The following is a 21,056-nucleotide window of genomic DNA, read 5'->3' as shown; positions in this document are numbered from 1 at the left end:
GAGGAAAAAATAATTTTTCCAGCTGGCAATGCTACAAGGGAAAATTAAAGGGATTCTCATTTGTGTAAGGAAGAGGCAGCAGAGGTATCAGAAATAGGTCTATTAATAAATGAAAAGGAGTAGAGGAATTAATTATTTAAAAATTGCTGAAAGACAAGCTGCCTTGCCTTTTAAATTGTCTTCATCAGGAAGGAAAACACAGAAAAAGCCTGAACAGCTAATGTGAACAGCTTAACACAGCGAGGGGGAGTTTTTATCACCGCAAGCGATTAGCCACTGGAGCAAAGTGCCATCTCTCGGTATCCTCAGAGCCAGACCGCACGCCTGCCTGCAAGGTACGTCTGAGCCAAACTCACCCAGCACTCCAGCCCACGGAGCAAGGTGGCCCGTGTTCTATCCGATAATGGAGGAGCCGAATTCAAAGCCTTTGGAGGCTTTGAAAGCTGTCAGCCTAGAGCACTGCAGCACTTGGTAGGTACTGGTGTACTGGTGGTGGTGGAAAGTCACCTCACCTTCACACAAACTCTGATGGGTAAGAAAAAGTCGAGTGATTAGTAACTCAGGTTTATAAAGAATGCATCTGGGCAAGTTAGCTTGAGCAGGGCAGGGCAGAAGAAGAGGAAGGTTTGCAGCAATATTAACAAGCAAAATTTAGTGGCTAGAACTCCTGTTAGAAAGTTGGTCTCTAGGATTTAAAAAAAATGCTTGAAAGAGAAAATGTATTACATATCTGCATTTTGATCAAGCTTTTCATGGTAACTACTATTGCCAAAATGATCCATAGTGGACCTAATACTATTTCCAGTTGTGATTTGTACTCTTGAATTCCATAAACTGACAACTGATACTACCTCAATGTCTGCTCTGAAAGGCACACAAAAATACCTAGCAACATTTCTTGGAGAGGTGTGATGAGGGTGTTTGTGCCTGAGTGTTTGTGAAATACTCAGATCTTCTGGTCATTTGTTCCAGGAGAACACATAAATAAAGAGTGTGCAAACACATGAGATTTGTGAAATATTAAAGCCTGAAAGGAGTTATTTGATGCATATATATTTGATGCATATAGCTAGGAGGCATATCATGCAAACCTCATGATAACACTTTCTAAATATACCAGCCAACAAAATAGTTTCAAGGGCTTTCAGCGAATGCATTATACTGCTACTAAACCATGAATCTTCAGTGAACTAGCTGGTACATCTTGGGAAGCTTAGCACATTTCTTCTTCCTGTACTTCATGCGAGAGAGCTCTGACACTTTCAGCCGCCTTCTCAGAAGTGTGACATTCACTGGTAACAGCAGAAAAGTCATGTCGGAAAGTAAATGCAAAGTGACTGCATAGCTTTCCTTAAAGACTGTATTTAATCTAGCTAAATTAGGCTTAGAATATTTCTCTGGGTATTTTAAATAATGAAAGCTGTAATAATACAGTCATCATATAAATGATTAAGCAGCTTAATCATGGGAAATTATCTTCTTTGAGATCAGTGTTGCTAATGAACCTGTTAATCTGAACTAACCTTTCACAGGACCAACTTCCAGTCTCCAAAGAAGCAAACATGAAGAAAACAAAACTCCTACTGATGTAATGCAAATTCTCAGCTATTTCTGTTCTCAAGAAGCTAGCAATCTCCTTTTGCCTTGAAGCATCAGTTTATACTTTTTTTTTGTTTGACATTTTTATTCAATCCAGAAATCATTTCTCAGGCAAAACCCAGATGGATTTTGCCCAAGTAAATATTTAATAAAGCTACAAAAAGAATAAAGCACTCTGTCACTGACTTTTAGAAAGAAACTGGTTTTGCACAGTTCATTTTAACAGTGTCTCACTGGAGCTCCTAAGCAGTAGAGCTAGCTATACAAGTCAGCTAAAACGGACTTGATGTTGTTCAGCATTTCTTGGGATTTGGCTTACTTTGAGATTTTTCTCACCCATTCTAATAAATTTTTCTTTTTAAAAATTGATACGGTAGAAGGCATAGCTCTCCTTGCATTCTTTAGATAAACTGCTTAGAGCACTATGGCTCTGTGTTGGTGCAGCACCTAACGCAATGGTCCTCAGTCGGACTAATGGTCTTACACCTTTTTTTTTTTTTTTTAATTGCAACTAAATCAACCAGAATTTGCAAACCTAACTTTTAAGTAATGACACTGAAGGTGACACAGATACAGATGCAGATATTGGAAAGGAGAACTATATATGACCTGAAAGGACTTGTGACAATAGAGAAGTTATTGCTGTGATAATAGTGCAAATGGAAAAGAATCCTATTTTTTTTCTGATGCTTCTGGAAAGCCTGGCTTGATTTGCATTTTATTAGCTAGCATAAGAGATATAGGAATAGCAATAATTGTACTTTGAGAGAGACAACATTTTTTGGTTGTTGTTGACTAAGTAAGAAGATAATAAGTACGTCCTTGTGATGTATCAATCTGTTAATTTCAGAAAGACTGAAATTGAACTATTTCGATACCAAAGACTTCTGATAAAATACCTGTGAGCTCAAAGCCTTTCAAATACCTGGCTGTGATGATGCTGTTAATATGGATGTGATATAAATGTAAATTAATTGCTTGAGAACCACTAGAATAAGATATCTCAAACGTATTACAAAGTATGGTTTTTCCGTATTTTGAATCAAGCTGTAAATTAGATGGTTTAGCTTATAAAAGGGCCCACTGAGACAACATTATTTAGCAGTCTCACAAATTATTACTCTTGACATCTCTTGGTCTACTAGGCCAAAGAATCTTGAGAGAATGAAAAAATGTTACTAATTCTGGGCAACATTTTCTGTGAAAGATTATTTAAGAACAAGAAAAAAATACTAACTCTATTTCTGTTGAACTGTGCTTTTATAAAATTGATGTGACTGGGTGGGTGCTCAGTGTCTAACCTGGCAAAAATAAGTGATGTGTTAGAAGAGCCCCATCAGGTCAGTCTAACCTGCCCTACAGTGTACATAACCTCTCAAGAGCCACAATGGCCACCTAATTTGTAAAAGCAGACTTGCATGTTTAAAATTAAAGAGATATGGAAGTCCTAGTTCACTTTAACACAACTTAGAGGCAAGCTTGAAATAAACTATAGGCCAAACCAATCATGTAATGCAATGCTTGTCTGAGTGTAGGACTTTACACAAAGGCTTGTCCTACACAAAGGCGTAGGCTTGTAAAAATTTTGAACGAGGGTAACTCTTTTTTTCTTTGTACTACTTCCTCAAAGAATTTCCAAGTCAAGTTCAGCATCCTTCTCTTTGTCTTCTAGAAGCTAAAAAGTATGGAAACCAAGAAGCAAGTGTAAAGCTCCAAATTGAGAACCTTGCTCACAACTACTCTCTTTTGACAAACTCATTTTTTCTACAGAAGTGATTTACAGATTGATTTTAGCAAAGCCAGATCAAATGGTCCGTAGCTGCTTCATGGAACCATGCCTTTAAAACCTCCAGTGATGTGCCAAGTAATGAGGCTGAACATTCTTCAGAAAATTCAGAGTGAGAGCAGTCTTCTGGCTCAAGAAGTCCAAGAGTCACTGCGGAGCAATACAGACAAGCTTCTGCACCACAGCGCACGGATCTGCCTCAGGTCCAGACCAAGACTGTGGAATGTGCTCTCCAAGAAACAGAGGACTACCACAAATCATATTTTGCTCTGGAAGCAAAGAGCATGCCTTTGATCTTGCTTTCCCTGACCTACATACGTAGCACCACATTTAATCATAACAGGAAAACCAAACACGGCCCCAAAACTCTACTTGAACAAGACACTTCAGCACATAACTCTCGTTGAAGGAAGAGTGTGGCAATAACCATAGATATTAATTCTTTGTCTCAGCATCACTTCTAGAGCAACAGGCAAAAAACCATGCATAAATATGTGCATATGTACATATATATACACGTGAACATGAAAGGTTTTAGGAACTCCAGTTTCCCACTCTCTGATCTTAAAACTTCCACATCGGCAGTCTTACCTGACAATGAAAAACTTATCAGTCTCCGACTTCCTTGTCCCTGGATTGAATCTTCATTGGTGATGCTCTTAAAAATCTGCTGGAAGAAAAATAAAGGTGAGTGTAGTCTCCACTAACACCTGAGCAGTCAAATTGCTTAGTAACTGTCTTTTTTACAAATTCGTAGTTTTACAACTAAGAATCAATTAGATGACCATTAAACAAAACAATGTTTTTATCCAGATAATAATGCAACCACTAGTGGCCTAAGTCATCCCTTCCTGGATGTTTTTCCTTACGAAAATAGAACGATACAAAAATACTACTGTAATTTTAAAATAGCAGTTCCTCACCCAAAAAGAAACTGCTCATTAAATAGGAGACAAAAGTAGTGCATAAGGATGGGGATGTGGCTGTCATCTCTGAAAATAACTTCTGTCTTTGTATCGTCTTATTACTAGTGTAGAAGATCTTGTTCCAGAAAATTTATTGCATCCATTTGAGAAAGACTTCTGAGAGCTTACTAATACCCTGTGCAAAAAACAACTGTGAATTCTAATAACAATAAGCATTGAGGGTGATCTGAAAAAAAAAAAAAAAAAAAGTAAAATAAATCAATAGATGGCCCTTTGTGCTCCACAGTTTAGGTATTAATGCCAGTCTTTGGTTCAGCAAGTTTGTTGATGGGCTGTTGTTGTGCCCATGAGGACCCAGGCTGCCTTCTGGCCATGATGAGAAGTGGGAAGCAAAAACGTCTTCGAGTTGGTGTCTGGGCCATCAGCAGGAACCCACCAGCAGGAGTTTTCACCGCTGTTCCTCTGAACAGAGCAGAGGAGATGCCATCAGGAGTCAGGCTCCAAGTTCAGCAGGGAGGTGGTGCTACTATTACTACCTCCCAACGACTCTGGAGTCAAATTATGTGCTGCTGGGCTCCCGGGAAGCCGCAGCTCCTCACCACTCTTACTGTTCAGCTTTCAGGCAAAAAAGAAAATGAGCATTTATGCAGTGAAGTTCCAATTTCTGCCAGGGAACAGTAACTGAAGTCCCACTCAGCTGTGACTCATTTCTCAGTATATTAAATATTGTGTATTCAAGCTTAACTTGGAAAACAAGCCGCTCTTTAGCCCCAGAGAGTGCAAAACCCGGGCAAGAGGACACTGCAGCCCAGCTAGCAGGGATTAAACAACAAGCACAGATGGCAGGTCAAGACACATAAATACACAGGTTGAATTTAGACACTATTATAAAAAAAAAAAAAAGGACTCTGTTGGACTTGACTTTTTGTCGTAATCTTTTTATTTCTTACATACTATTTGAATGGGGAAAAAAGTACTGTGTAGAGCAGGACTATGAGCAAATTACAGAAGATAGATCCCTATTGGATCGTAGGTAATTAGTTGTAATTGCACTTTTGGCCTTCTCAGCTAAGCAGGTTTCAATATATTTATTGAAGTCACCACTGATTTCTGGATAAACACACGTTGAAATGAGAATATTACATGCGACTATGAGTACTTTATGACAAGAATTCAGTAACCTTCAACAGTCGAAGTTGTGATCCCACTGAGAAACAGCATTTCCTTTGTCAAGATTTACTTCTCATACTACATCACTGCCTGACATTTATTACACATTATCCTTTAATGCTTACTACTTATGGTCTTTTCATGATTTTGTCCAGAATGGTAACTGGGCCAACTGACCTAGATATGCACACATTTGCAAAACACGTGCTTTTTTCCAGTTGTTAAACATTTCTCTGAGGCTTTTAGATCTGCTGCGAAGTCAGTATGAATAGTTTAACAGTCTGTGCTTTGAACAGACTGGGGTAGATCTTATGGGGTCCTGCAAATACCAGCCTGTTCAAAACTTAAAAATATGTTGCTATTAAATGATTCATTTGGGGCCATATCGACATTACTGAAATTGTATGGAGACAGTTATATTAGAGTATTGTTGCGAATCCTGATTAGTAATAAAGTAATCCAGCCAAACCTGCACTGTCAAAGCTTCGCATTATACAAAGAGAGTAATAACACACCCAGACCCATAAGTGAAAGGACAAAACCCCACACTACCCTGTCAAGTGCTCACTCCTCTGTCACACAACCACAGGGCCAAAAACCCAGCCCTGCCAAGTAAAAAACCCCCAAACTCTCTAGTTTATCCCAGCATAACTCTCTGCGATGCAACACTACAACAAAATGCTAGGCATTTTGATAATGTCTAAGCACTTAACCTTACTAATCTGAAACGCACCACAACACTTTTTTGAAGCTTTTCTGATGTTCTCCCTCTCCAGGCAGCCGAGAAGGGGAATGCACAGCAGAAAGGCTGGGGGAGCGAGGTGCTCATCGTTGGGCTGAGACCTGGGACGCGCCGTTAAAGACTTCACTGGACCGAGCCAAACGCCTCCTGCACAGCTCTGCCACCCCAAACCCGAGCTCCTCATCCTCCAGTGGTCTGGCAGCACTGCTCTGCTGCTCTCCCCGTGTGTATGCTGCACCTTCTCACCCACGACACAGGTCCTCAGGCACAGCTGGGCACATGCCCGGGGGGGGTCAAGAGCAGGTAGATGTCCTCTCTCAAAGAAAGGAGCGACTGTGCGCGGATGTACCCAGGGAAGGATATTAGGAAGGCTGGTGAAATGATTCTACTTTAACATTGGCTTTTCAAAGAGTTGGAAGAAATGGTAGTGGACGAAGGGAGAAAAGTGTCCCGACATGAAGTCTGATTTTTCTGAAAATAAAAAAAAAAATCTATCTGTTGCAATTTGGGCTCACCATTTTCTAACGCAATCCCGTACCGTCCCCGGGAGCGAGGCCACGGCTGAGAGCAGTTGACGCAGGGCAGGGCGAAGGAGGGCACGTGGTCACCAACGCCCCCCACACCGCTGGGGCTCACGGTGTCTGCAGGCCTGGGCCGGGGAACCCCACGCGCCGTACTCCTCCTGCTTGACCTTTCTCGTGAAAGAAATCCTGACTGATTTTAGTGGCTACCATATAATTAAAGTTGGGAGTTTTGTCACTGTTGTAAACCTTGAATTTAGTCATCAGGAGGTAAAAAACCCCCCTATATTCTCAACTGCCACTTAAAACATTGTTAGTTGACAGAAAGACAACATCCATCTTGTCACTTGACATCCAATGGACTTGAAGTCCTTGGTATGAAAAGGAATAAATGTGATTTTCCCTTAATAACTTTGGTGCTCTTTTATGCCCTTGAAGTGAAAGCTCAGTCTGAATTAGTTCAATATTTTCAGTTTATAATGTCATGTTTGCACATTGTGCAGCCCAGCCTAACCATTTTTACACGTCCTGCTGGTATGAACAGGATGAATATCCTTTTATTACATACTTCTGTCATATCTAGACACAAAAAAAGATGGGACGTGAGCTGAAACTTCAAGCCTAGCTGAATCTCTTGGAAAACCAAAGGCTTCCTGAACCAGATTCAAACCTCCTGTCGCTTACCTTGCCTGTAATCAGAGCCAGTGCCATTGACACCGATGGGAGCACATGCACTCAAGCACTTAGAGAAGTTTTGGTACTTCCTTTAAAACATTCTCCAGTAAACACACACTGTAAAATCTCTTCTGGTCTGCTACGGAGTTTCCCAACCTCTGGAGCACGGCAGAAGTCAACTGCCAGAGCCTGTGATGGCTGTCTGCAAAACATGGGGAGGTACTTGGGGCCAGATCCAGGCCTCTCAAGGCTTGCTGAGCTCAGGAAAAGGTCCGTGTTTGCTAGCACTTTTCATATTTTCAGTAGAGAGAAAAAAGAAGACAGGAGGAGATGACTGAAAGCTAAAAACAATACAGTCTCGTCCTAGTATCACTTTCCCTTGTGAGTAGTTTCTGCAAATGCTGGAGGGAAGTTGTGACCCTGAATGAGAAAGGAGGCAGGCTTCACACTAGCAAATGGAGCCCTTGAGACTCCCTCCCTCTTCAGCCATGGTATGTGTTATGAAAAAAAAAAAAAACCCAACAAAAAAAAAAAAATTGAGAAATCCCTGAGTACTACAGTCCATCAGCTCTTGCTGAGGCAAAATTCCAAGTGCATCACTAAAAATTTGTCCAAGCAGAAGCTAAGAAACAGAGACTCTCACAGCTGATTAAAAGTATCTCCTCACATACTTTACTTTCACCAGTCTACCTAGATACATGAGAGAGTAACAAGGACAACGCCCTTGCTCCTGAAAGTAAAGGGCTTACAGGGCACACCTTGGGTGCCCCTATTTGGCCTCCCTGTACTTCTCGGTTATGATGAGGCAAATACTTTCAACACACGGACAGTGTGAATGCAGGTCTGGAAGAAGCTGTAACCATGTTTGCCTGGTGATGTACTAGAAAATCTGCTTTTGGGTACCACAGTGACCAGTAACAGTGCACCGTTCTAGTAAAGCGAGCTTTGCACCCCTAAGTCCCTTTTAGGATGTTTGTGTATTGTGTAGACCAACTTGATTATTTTAAAAGTCCTGCTGATGTGAAACAGGTTTAATATGATTTTATTACATGCTTCTACCACAGCTAGATATGCACAGCTGACAAACACAAGCACTTACTCCTTTTCCCACCCACAGCACAAACACTGTATCGCCTTAGTCTTAACGTTGTGTAACACTTTCCTCCCCAGAAGGGCATTTCAGGCCTGTGCAACCACACAAAGAGATTCAACAAAGCTAAGCAAATTTTCTTTCCCCATAAGTAGAAGAAACAACTGGTTTAAGAAATCTTACTCTTTACTGACCACCAAAGCACTCCTGTATCAGTAGCTTCTGCTGCAAAAGCATGATAACATTTAATCATCGTAACTGATATAAATCCTCTCACATAGGCCAGTATTTAAAACAGAGGCAGCTGCAGTGATATTACAAACAGTGCTGTGCTACCTGTTTGGATTTGTTGACTTTATATGGTGAACATCATGGAAGTGACCTAATGCTCAATACAAACAAGTTCCAATTTTAAAAGATGCTAATTAAACCCCAGAATATTTTACACTGACAGCACAGCTTGTAACTACTCTAATACTGAATGCAGGTTCCGTAGGCAGGTACTGTAAACTGGCAGAGCTCTAGCCTGGACCATATTACCTATTCACAAGAGCTTCCCTTTAAAAAAGCAGATCTAAGAACATATCAAAGTATTCAGAGGGGCTCAAACATCCAAGCAGTACTGTCTAAACCTGTATGGAAGGTGGAAGTCTACAATGAAAGAAAACTAGAAACTACAAAAGTACAGAAGCAAAGTATTTTCTGTTTGTACACACTGGCTCTGAGGATGAAAAGCAGCAGATGAGAGCATTGCAACAAGGGAAGGCTTCAAGCTGTGCTTGATTCAAATCACAAGTGAAAAGTAGCCTCAACTCAGTCCCAAATTGTGCATCAGCAAACAGAAAAAGTATTGCTAGATGTGTCAGAGCTGAAGACGCAGTGTTATAGAGCGGGGGAAAAGGCAGGCTGTCCAGTAACTGCCTGCACTATGCTTGCTTCAAGCTCCAGTTCTCTGTTCTCTGCTTTTTCAGAGTGCTAAATTTGCCTGCAGATTTAAAACAAAATAAATAAGGTTAATAGCCTGAATTCAACAGTCAGGACCAAAAGAAGCAGCTGATGCCTTGTCCCCTGCCTCCTTCCATCTGTTTGTATCCCTGAGTTCATCTCAGATGCAAGATGGGTCCAAAACCGCCCAGCGCAACGCAGGGGCCACGTACCAGTTTCCACTGCTTTGCTGATCTCAGTTTAAATCAGCTTGGAGTTATTATTTAACAGAACTGTGTGTACGTGGCTCAGGTGTCAAGAAGAGTTCCTCAGAAAATTACTCTCCCCTAAACCAGTTCTGTTTTCTTTTACTGTTGCCTTCTTGATTTTACTGAACTTTTAATATTAGGTCAACTCTCTAATCTAGTGGAAAAAGGCATACGTTTTCCACAGCTTGGCAGTGAAGCATCTTTCCACAGTAAAAGAATGTAAGATAACATCCCGGGGTCGTGCTTCAAATTCTACCATCCTCTTTGGAGAGGGAATTCCTCAGTAGATCTGCAAATGGGTGAATACTCCCATTTCCTTCAAAGTGATGAATTTCAAAAGAATAGCTATGGAAAAAGAAATATTACTAAATAAACACAGACTGAATAAGTGCTTCCCTTCTCTCCATCACTTGTCTTCTTCCACATCTTGGGAACACAGGGCACACTGGGGTGGAAGGGGGTGAATTGTGAAAGGAGCAAACTGAGACCTGAGCTCCAGGCCTGTCACTGACAGAATTATGGTTACAATCCCAGGCACCACTTTGAAAATCTAGCCCTAATTAGCGGCAGTGCTTCAGCTATAACCCTCGCTCTGTTAACAGAATTATCCAGCCCTTGAATGCAATATATTCCACTTATCCTGTTAGCTTGTTAAGCCACTGTGCTGGCACCGTAGTATTTTTCTAGCAGGTGCTTCCGAACAGCAGCCAGTGTCTCCGGCAGCAGGCGAACTCCCGGCTGGGCTCCCCGCTGCTGGCACACATCCCTGAAGGACTGCGACCACACACACACAGAGTCTTCCCCGGGTGTCACGGTCAGCCTTGCAATACACCACCTTCTCAATGCCATTCCCTAATTATGAGGAGAATTTGCCTTTTGCAGGCACATGGCAATTGCCCTCTGTCAGCAGAAACCTCCTTATACCTCATCTTGCATCAGCGTTTATTGATTACTTCATTTATTCCGAGGAGACAGAAGTTTTTCATTCCAAAAACTTCTCTCTCAGAAAACCTTAAAAAAGGTAGAAAGTAAGTGAGTGAACAATTTTCTTCACATTGAAAATGTTATGTATTCTGTCAGCACATTCTAGATAACAAACCCTGGCAGCCAAGCTAAATTACCAGAAAAAATTGCTGCTTAGCATCATCAGTAAAGTCCTCTAGAAGGCAACAATCAACAGGCTTATGATAAGAAGACATTCAATGCCAGTACGTACCAAGTGTATCAGGTCTTCATGTTGGTATGAAGATATTTCATATTCCCCAACCCATCCTACGTGGGTAGAATGCTATTTCAGCATAACCAGAAGCTAGAAAAGGGTTGTTAAGAGCAACTACTTCCAATTAAAACAAAATCGAGGATTGAGGCAACAAATCAGTATCTCCCATAGAGTTCAGTATCTTTTTCTTTCAAAATTTTACTAGGTTCAGCTTTTTAATTGTCTCAACAGTTCTGCCTAATAAACTTCAGCTATCCTTTGGCAGCAGAGGAAAAACTTCAATTAGAGATTCTCATCTTCCTTCACTCTTTGAAACTTAATTTAAATAAATGCTTAGATCTTCAGATACTTAAACACAATCACACATGCATGTGGATAGGCTTTGGGTTGTGCTTTCTGGGTCGAGGGCTGGACTACATCTAAGCAGCAGCCATTTTTTCTCTAAAAAAGAAGCAGCAAACCTCTGGGAGGACTGCTTTCTGCAGCACACCTCGCCAGCTGCTCTCACGCTGGTTGGGAGGCTGCATGCCATTTGATGCCGGGGGCCCTTGGAGCGCTAACAAGTCTCTCAGCAAGTTTAAAGTGGTCCAAAGGATGACAGTGGCTTGCAGTCCCAATCTGCAAAACATCCAGAGAGCAGGGAAGAACGTTCCTTGCAGCTGCTAAACAGCTTTGTGCTTCCCAGAGTTACCACCATCCAGAAAAAAAGTCTCTAAGAAAATCTGGGTTTATGATCAGATTTACATCAGGCAGCTGCCTACTACAGGACAGGATCGACCCTGTAAACCCGACATGTCCATACACAGTGTATTAATATGCTTAAGCACTCTGACAGCAAGAACTGCTTGTAAATATTATCCTCTCAGGAAGAGCTCAGCAAGACCCTACACCCACAGAAATAACTGGGAGCTCTGCCACTGACAGGCAAGACACTGTTCAGATCCTGTAATTCTGCATAAAATTTTCCCCTGCAGATTCCAAATTCAAACTTTTCAAGAAAACATTTTCTTTATATGGAGAACTGAGAAATTGCTGCTAACGCCTTTTATCTTTGCACTACGAAACAACGAGGGTGATCAAAACGTAGGGCATAAATAGCAGAAATACTTGAAACTCTGACACATCCACAATGTCTTTGGAAGGCAGGAACCTGCATTAGTGTTAGACTGTGCTTCCAGGCAGCCCTCCTCAGGGCTTCTGGAACTCCTCGCTCTTCTATTGTAGTGTGGCTGGGACAAGTACGGAGATGTGTAATGCTCGTGCGTGTGAGAGACAACCACATCCTTCAGCTGAGCTCTGTTTGAAGAATGGCTCAACGCATTAGTCTTGTTGTCAAAGAGTCTGGACAAGGGGATCGAGTCAATGACCCTTTACGCCATAAAAGAAGCAGCAAGGCAGTGAACAATGCCCATTCTTCTAAAGGAATGCCCCAAATATCAATTCACTATGAATACCATTATTTCCAGAAGTGAGTTACAGACCTTTTATTTTCAACCTTGGATCCTACTTTAGGCAGAAATGAGGCAGCCGCAGAGATTTAGTCAGATGTTAAAATATCTCTGCTATGTCAAATGTCCCTCGATCTCGCTGAATTACTAATCCAACCATTCGGCCCACTGAGCTTTTTTCTAGTTATGATGGCACAGAAAGGATAAAGCTGAGAAGAAAAAAATAGAAAATAAAAAAATCTCCTTGTACAGTGCCTGCAGTCACTTAGTTAATGCAGCCTCATTCACACTTAGTCTTTCTCCTGTGTGTCTTTTGGGAGATCCATTAGACCCAACAGACACTGCCTATCCTAGCTCAGTAAACACATGGTGAGATGTGTGTGGGTGTGTGTTTGTGTGGTTGTTTTTAAAAAATATTTCGTTTTATAAAACTGCTTTTGTCTTCCTATTTGGCTACTGCTGGCTACAGCACTCACTCTTTTGTTTTTCTTAGTCTGCAGCTTTCTACAGCAGTGGGCTTTAGAAAGTCAGCCACCTTCTCACAGATTGTAATCAAACTGCCATAAAATAACCAATATTGGAAGAGATCTCCTGGACTCATCTGACCCTTCATTCAAAGCAAGACCAACTTAGACCAGGCTACTCAGAGCTCTGTCCAGTTGAGTTCTGAGTACCTCCAAGGATGGAGATCCCACAAGCTCTCCAGGCAACCTGTTCCAATGTTTGACTACTCTCTTGAGAAAAAGAAAGTATTCCTGAGGTCTTCAGAATTTCCCTTGCTGCACCTTGTGCCTATGGCCTGCTGCCATTTCACCGTGCACTGGGAGAAGAGTCTGCCTCCTCCTTCTCTGCACCCCTCCCCTTTGGTAGGTAAAGGTATCGGTAACATCCCACCTAAGACTTCTCTTAAGACTAAACAAATCCAGTTCTAGCTCTGATGCTCTTTATATGTAATGCCAGTGACCAATCTGAAGGATTAAGAAAACAGGGGCCAGACTCACCCTGAAAATGGTTGTGGTTGGGTGTTACAGCAGACCTGAGGTATGGCAAAGACTTCTGGGGAGAAGCAGCATTTGTGAAGTCTGGTCTCCAAAAATAGCTGAATTCACTACAGCAATTTGGGCATCACAAAAAGCCTCGCGAAGGATATGGCCTGCTGCATATTGGATGCAAAAGACTTCTGAACGTAAAGGCATTAAATATGACAAGAGGGGAAAGGCACAACAACTAAATGCAGGAGAGCTGTCACTGCAGAGAAATCATTAGCTACAGTGTATATGATGATGTAATTCTTGTAGATATTAATAAATATATTGTATCTTATCAGCAACAGAACTGTTTTCTGTTGCAGGTGTCAGTTTTGATCGAAATCGGTGCAGAATTCATCTCAAACATTTCTATCAACGTTGGGAAACCATTCTGTGGAACAGAGCAAGGCAACGCAGAGGTTCCTACCCACATGGTGCTCACCCAGCATTCATACCGGAGAGAAGTGGCCCCCAACCCCACACAAACCCCGTGTCCCTTGCTCCCCAGATCCCCACACACTGCCAAACATACTCACACAAAAGCAGGTGCCTTCTACACAAAACGTCTCCCCCTCATCCCTGCCAGGCACATCCCTGCATCCAGGAAGAGAGCAGGAAGGAAACCTTCTTGGTCAGCATCCAAAACTTTGGGCTCCACAGAAGCAGGTTTGATCCAGGCCACTCCCTTGGATCATGTCCCCTTAACCAGTTGGAAAGAGGTGAACAAAAAACCTGACTCGTCCCCTCTCCCCTCTGGCAGGCAGGCTGTGCTGCCAATCTACAGCGAGACACCAAGGATGCCTGCTGAATCTGGAAGTCAATTTTGACCCCTCTGAAAGCAGCAACAGTTTAGCCACTGACTTTATGGCATTAATATTTTATCTTCTGCTGCTGCAGCGCCGTTATAGAGCCCTGAACATGCTGGAGCAGCCTGTGCTGACCCGCCGTCAAGGACGCATCACTTCACGGTCGAAAGTGAGGACGTCCTGAGACAGACTTGGCAGTATCCCCCTCTGTTCCTCGCCCTCAGAGGCACAGCTGAAAATTAAACGTGCAAACCCTGCGCATCCTCTCGGTGGTAGCAGCTCCAAAGTGCGTGAAGATTCACCCGCACCGTGCAGGGAGGCAGCTGCAAAGCCAGTGGACCGGTGAGCTGAGCCTCGGGTGGAGCTGCGACTTGCCCGGGCAGCAAAGCAGGAGACCTCACGCTCCTGGGTGCCCCCCGAGCCTGGTCCACCCGGCTCTGGGGCTCACACAGTGCCGGCGGTCAAACCGCTGGCTGAGAGGCAGCTGAGTGGCCCTCAAGGGTGGTTGGGGCCAGAGCCCAGCACACTCTTCAGGCAGCTCCTAGCCAAGAAGCTCTTCAAAACTGTGAAAGGAAGCAGCCAACAGAAAGGGGAAAGGAATGAAATAGAAAAGGAAAGAAAAAGTGTAAAAAGGGGAAAAGAGGAAAGGCAAGGCTCTACGGAAGAAGAGTGGGAAACAAAGAAAAGGGTAGTAGAGGATGCTATGAGGAAAGAAAGCAATTCATTTCTAAAATGCCAGATCTTCCACATCCTTAAGAATTCCCTTCCTGACTTTCAGACACATCTCAAAAAGCCCCAAACCAAACCACCACAACAACAAAAATCTCGACAGTGATCAGTACAGCTTTGTTAGAACTCCAGCCTGACAACAGCAACTTTCAAACTTGCCCACCGGCGACACTAAGTTAGAGATCCTTCTGGGAACAACAAGAAAAATAAATAGGCTGCTATTAAAACCAGGGTTTCCTGGTGCCACAACTAGTGGTACCTCCAGACTTTTCCAGTATTAGGCTTAACTATTCCCATATAGCTGTATCAGCTCTGTGGTAACAGATATCAGTCGCCTTCAAGTACTTTACCTCTAGCATCACAGTCCTAGTCTGCCAGACAAAAGGTCATACATGTATTGGTACCTGAAATAATATAGTCTGTTACACATTTTGTGAACCCAATTCTAACAATTGCCCAGAGTTAGTTAAGTAGTATGAGCAATGCTGGTGGTCCTTTGCTAAGAATATCAGCATATGGTCTAATTAATGTGGTTTATACTTACGTTCACCAGAAAGTCCTACTGTATTGCCATAATGGTAAAAAGGGCCTCAGTGTAAATAATAATCAGACCCAATGAGTTAAAAAGGAAACTGTGTAAGAACAACTCAGTTGCTTTCCATCAGACTTTACAGATGTAAGAATTTAAGCCTGTTTTTAAACTGGAGATATTAAGTGGGGAGGGGCTGTGTGCTTTCAGTATGGATGGAAATGTGGTTTTCTGAGAACTCGGCCAGCTAGCTGGGAAAAAAAGTCAGATATTTAATGGAAGTGGAAAATGTTTCTCAAGAGATTCAAGGATTAAAAAAGAACAAAGGATTCAAAATTCTATTAAAGAAATACTCCTATGCACATCTGCTGATATGTAACATACTGACCTACATCGATTTCCCCACTTGAACCTCTTTTGTTCTTAATCTTTCATACAAGTAATAATTATAGTAAAAATGATTTAGAAAAGTATGCAACATTATATAACTGTATTCCATCAGCAAAACTACGTTAAGGGAACATGATTATCTTCTTGAGCTCTTAGAAACCAGGAAATGTAAACCTAAAAAATAACTGTGAGGCATTAGGTCTGCCTCTTGATGAATATAAAGTGTAATGCTTCTTTTTTTTTTTTTTAGCTGTCTCTAATCATAACCTTTTCCCAATATAACATTATAGATGTATTTTTGGATCACCTGGGTTTTGTGAGAAGTTAAGTACAGGCAATCCAAGATACACTCAAGATTCAGATAAAACGTAAACCTAAGAGCTGAATCATCGGCAGAAAAAATGGGAAAGACACGACTGAAAAGTAAGAGCAGCAAAAAAAAAAAAAAAAAAGCCAGCTATGTAGAAGGGATGAGATGATCACGACAGGGCTGGCATGCATGTGCAAATGGACATACACAGCCAAGAACATTTGTGCATAGTACACTCGAAGGGCAGATACACGCAGGCACTGATGTGTGCTGGGTTGTTGAAAAACCTTTTAGCTTTCAGCCACCACTTGCTCTTCTCTTTCCCCTGCTTGGGGCATTTGCACTGAAACAACCTGTGAGTTATGCCACAAACGTTCAAATTGACCTACAAATCCACAGGTAATAAATGTGTGCGAGTTCACCTCACAGTGATCTCTGCAGTCATGTCTGCTGATTTTATACAGGTTATCTGAGGGTATGGGTTACTGCAGGACAGATTTTAAGTGCTGGCTATTTTTACAAAGGGTCATGCATTGTGAAATTACAGTAATGTTCTTCTCTCCCCATATCTTCCTCCCATCCTCCTTTCGTCCCAGGACTAAAGAAAGCAGACAATGGAACAAAAGGAAGATATTTCAAGAAGAGTAAGTTATTTTTCTCCTTTACACTGGCTGCTGGAAAATCCTTGGTTACTGAAAATCCAATCAGGACAAAGTCAATGGCACCTATCAGCTCCAGTAGAGATGAAACTTCACTGCAGGATTGCACACAGACAGGGTCAGTGCAGGCTGCAGATCTGGCTTTGCAGTTTTACGACCTCTTTTTTTTCCCTCTGTGTGTCTGTCTGGCTGATGGCTGCTCTGAGGTGAAGAAATCCTCCCAGTGCTTGAGAACAGCCACGTTAGGGAAGGCCAGCTGGTGAAATTTGCCGAGAGCTGCTGAGTGAGAGACTGGGCATGAGATCTCCCACCTCAGCTTAAGTTCGTACCTTGGCTTGTGTTCAGACACAAGCAATATGGACACAAGAAGAGGACTTGTACCTATTTCCCTGCTTTCCCTCCCTCGGGTCAGCTTTCCAGCTGAGTACAGGGAATGCAGCACCCTTTAGCTTAAGAATATGCGTTTCCAATAAAAATTGTGTTCCATTTGTGGGTGGTTCAGAGACTTTATAATCTGTACATCTACCCAAGAATTGATCAGTGTTCTCAATTATGCATCAAACCTTTGTAAAATTATACGTTGCTTTTTCACAGCAAGTTCACCACTGATACACTCAATTAATTTCTCATCTGTGTGTCCTAAGCATTTCCCTCACATCTGTAAACCTGCAGGTGACAGCTCTGACTGCAACACAGAGCCCAGGGCAGCGTGGTCAATGCATCAAGAGTCCCTAGACGGGGAACACAAATAAGTTTCCGTGCTCTTTTCTGCAAAAAACCCCACATTTTACTCGGCTCATAACTTATTTGCATTATACTCCAACAAGCTGTCCAAAGCATCATGCCTTATAGCAAAATAAGTAATTTAAAATGGCCAGGCAAAGAAGCACAACATAAATGACAAGCAAATTGCATCTAGCCTGTGTTTGTGCAATAGCTCAACTAGGCTCTGCGAGAAAGACCCACCAAATAAGGCATGAAGATTTCTATGACTTCAGTGGATCTGGCTTTCAGATTACTCTGATCTACACCAATAGGCTTAAAAAACTGTAGCCACACCTTTTTAAGCATCTCTCCCCGGAGATTAAGCTTCCTCTTCCATTTTCACTCGGCTGAGACCCAGCAGCAGATACCGCTACACAAAACGCCATCCTCAAGAAATAAGATGAGCCTATGACATCCTAACGTTGTTTTAGAAATCACTGATCTCTTATAAACATCACAGATATTTTAAGAGTAAACCCATAAGCCAGTAATTCCGCTGCATTTACCAAGTTTTCCCAATGCCCTATTTTCATACCATTACAGAGGTATTGCAAGGGTTTAACAAAACAGGTTCCTCCCTGCCCCAGCTCCCTCTGCTTATTTTGCCTTGTTCATTGTAAGCTCTTAAAAGAGGCATTTGGGATTTTATTCATTGCTTCGAATAAGCAGTGAGTTCATGTTTTTCCCTGTACACCTTTTAAAATTTATTCAACTTCTTTGGAAGGCTTATCCACACAAACAGTTGTCTCAGCTAATATTTGCATTCCTTCTTCAACATGAGTCATTTCTTCTTTACTCTAATCTAAATACCATGGCTTAGTATTCTAATTTTCCTGGATGGACACGTCAGTCAGAAACCTGGCCACTGCGCTCTTCAGCACGGCTAATACTTGCTCAAAAATCCTCTGCTTTGTCTCATCGGCTAACAGGAATTAATAGCAGATTAAAGGCTATGACAACAACTTTCATTTCAGAATTTCCAACCCTGTCAGAAAACATTAATTCTTAGCATATACCTGAGGGGTAACTCATTGCCACCCACATCTGAGATGAAACATAAAGATGTCCAACAGCAGTGCTATATGACAAAGCTGGACAAGACATGAAAAAAAGATAAATTAATTTAATTTGAAATTGCAGGCACTGAAAATGGATCATGATTACCCAAATTAGAATCTGAACAATTAGAATTCATGCATCAACTCTGCTAGTCTTGAAAAAGTGCCAGTATGATTTTAATGACCACAAGAACACAGGCTTCTTGTCTTGATGAAAGCGCAATGTCCTCCCAGAATCACCGGACTGGAAATTACTTCCTAAGTCATGGAGTCCAACAGATACAGCAGTTGGCACATCTCCTCCCAACTGATACAGATTGCTTAGCTAATTAACGCTATTCTGGCTTCAAAAGTCTTCTACCTCAGTTGTAATTCTACACAAAACCATGTGGTTGTCATCCACACTCAAAATTTCCTCTCTTGTTTTATACTGTTATACAAACGCACAAAGAACTTCCTCAACTCTCGAGTAGTGGAGGATATCAGAGGTCCTGAAAATGCTTGCTAGTGCCTTCAAGAAAAATCTCATTTTGTATTAAAAATTGTACAAGAGAAGATGCAGATCAGAATTATGCATCGCCTGATATATATGCTTTTAAAGCACCTTAGAAGAGCCTGAGTAAAAGGAAATGCAGTGAAGCTCTAAGCAATGCCAACCGGTACACAGATCAAGAGCTTCTTAACTCCATCTCCACTAATCCTGGAACATAGGAGAAGACAAAATGGAACAGTAGTAAATTCAAAATTGAGGAAAGCAAAGATTTTTTTCTTGCAAGGCCTAGTTAAAAGGAAAAAAATTGTTGCTGTGTGGATGCAGAAAGCATACAGTTGATAAGCCCAAAATTATTTCCCTGCCGCAATGACTTGCAGTCATCAAGCACCCCCACTTGCAACAGGGGCACAAGTTTTTCCAACAGCCAGCCCCCTATGCCTACCCAGTGCACACCAAGAATGGGCTGTTGGTGAAAATGTTATGGCCAATAAAGCTGTGATGTGGATAAGCAGTCCTGGAAACAAAACGGAGCACAGAACCCCCAAACCCTGGCCCTTTCCTCTTTATGCCTCATCAGGCAGTACTGCAGATATACCCAATCTGACCTAGAAGATTTCATGCCCATGAACTGCAGGATTCTTGCAGCTTCTATGGCTCTGGCTGTTGGACCAGGTGGATACTGGGAGAGGATTCGCCTTGGCAGCATTCCTGTTCTTTCTCCTGATTAAAAAACGTGTTTTTAAAAATCAAGATCGTGCCAAATATAAACAGTGCTTTCACTAAATAATAGTTAAACACACACACACAAAATGACTAGAACGCAATGTTCTCGTTTTTTAATCCATTAGCGGGCGTCTAAAGCACGCAGTCAGACTTAGGTCAATGTGTACAAAATTGGCAATACCAAATCAAACTGATAAATGCAGGGGGAAAGGGCAGAAATAATCTGTTTTGTAAAGCAACTTCTGACCTGATACATGCTGGAAAGGTGTGCTGAGTAGCCTAAACTACCTCTAGTAATTTATCTGATGTTCATCCACAAACAGATTCATGCCCTATCACGCCAGGTAACTCCTAGAAGAGAGGAACCAGGAGGTGCTTCATTCAGAAGCCTATCACCTCCACCTCTGAAGTGCACTCCAAAGGTCTAAATCCTTCCTCCCTTCCTCCTTCAACAAAACTAAAAACCCACTGTACAGTTTCAGAAGCTGCACTGCTTTTCATGAATCTAAGCACATGCAGGAGGGAATATGTAAGAATGTGAAAGGCATAGATGATTACACTAGCGCAGTGTGCTGAACAGTCACCGAACTTTCCATAATTTACTAAACTACAGAAGGGAGTAATATGATGTGCAGACTATTAGTATGGCTATTATGTGCCCATAACAAGAGACATTCAGAAAGCAAGTGGCTGGAAATACCAGACACGTATTGAACCCATTAACAAATAAATGGCTTGTGTAATGATCTTCTTGGTGTTGCTGAAATAAAATCACTCCAGTTGCCATCTGTCATGCTTTTTATTTCTTCACTGCAACTCTGTGCCGCACTGCAAATCTGCTAACTAAACCACTCTAAATCCACATTTAGAAGTTCATACAGGATCTGATGCCCAGTAAGGTTAAATTTGACCCAAGTATTTTCTTTTAAACAACATGCGCAAAGAAACTAGGGCATCAGGGAGAAGACCGAATTGGTGCAACTGATCTGCAAACTGAAAAGCAGGCTGTGGCCAGTGATACCTCAGCAGCTCCACAATTAGCACTGCTTAATTAGAGTCCGTGAGAGGGCAAGAAGTTGACAGCATTTTAATGGGACATGTGCAAATGGTGGCCTTAACCCTGCTTTTTTGTCTGGTCCCTGCTCTGCTTTTCTGACTGCACAACTGCGCATTGGGGCTAGCACTGTAGGAGAAAGT

The 21,056-nt window shown here is 42.0% G+C and overlaps 1 protein-coding gene across 5 annotated transcripts in view; it reads right to left on the bottom strand.

Annotated features, from left to right (window-relative positions):
- HECW1 (HECT, C2 and WW domain containing E3 ubiquitin protein ligase 1) overlaps positions 1-21,056 on the bottom strand; it is a 267,781-nt gene that overhangs the window by 100,571 nt on the left and 146,154 nt on the right. For all 5 annotated transcript variants that reach the window (XR_006166814.1, XM_042806277.1, XM_042806276.1 and 2 more), the window contains one exon: positions 3,977-4,052. Coding sequence is in view for 4 of the 5 variants with exons in the window: in XM_042806277.1 (XP_042662211.1) it covers positions 3,977-4,052 (76 nt within the window). In the remaining variant the exon portion in view is untranslated. The remainder of the gene's footprint in view (positions 1-3,976; positions 4,053-21,056) is intronic.

Source organism: Tyto alba, unplaced genomic scaffold (assembly GCF_018691265.1).
Source record: "Tyto alba isolate M040663 unplaced genomic scaffold, T.alba_DEE_v4.0 Super-Scaffold_46, whole genome shotgun sequence".
Taxonomy (NCBI): Eukaryota; Metazoa; Chordata; class Aves; order Strigiformes; family Tytonidae; genus Tyto; species Tyto alba.
This window is presented reverse-complemented; position numbering and strand designations above follow the sequence as displayed.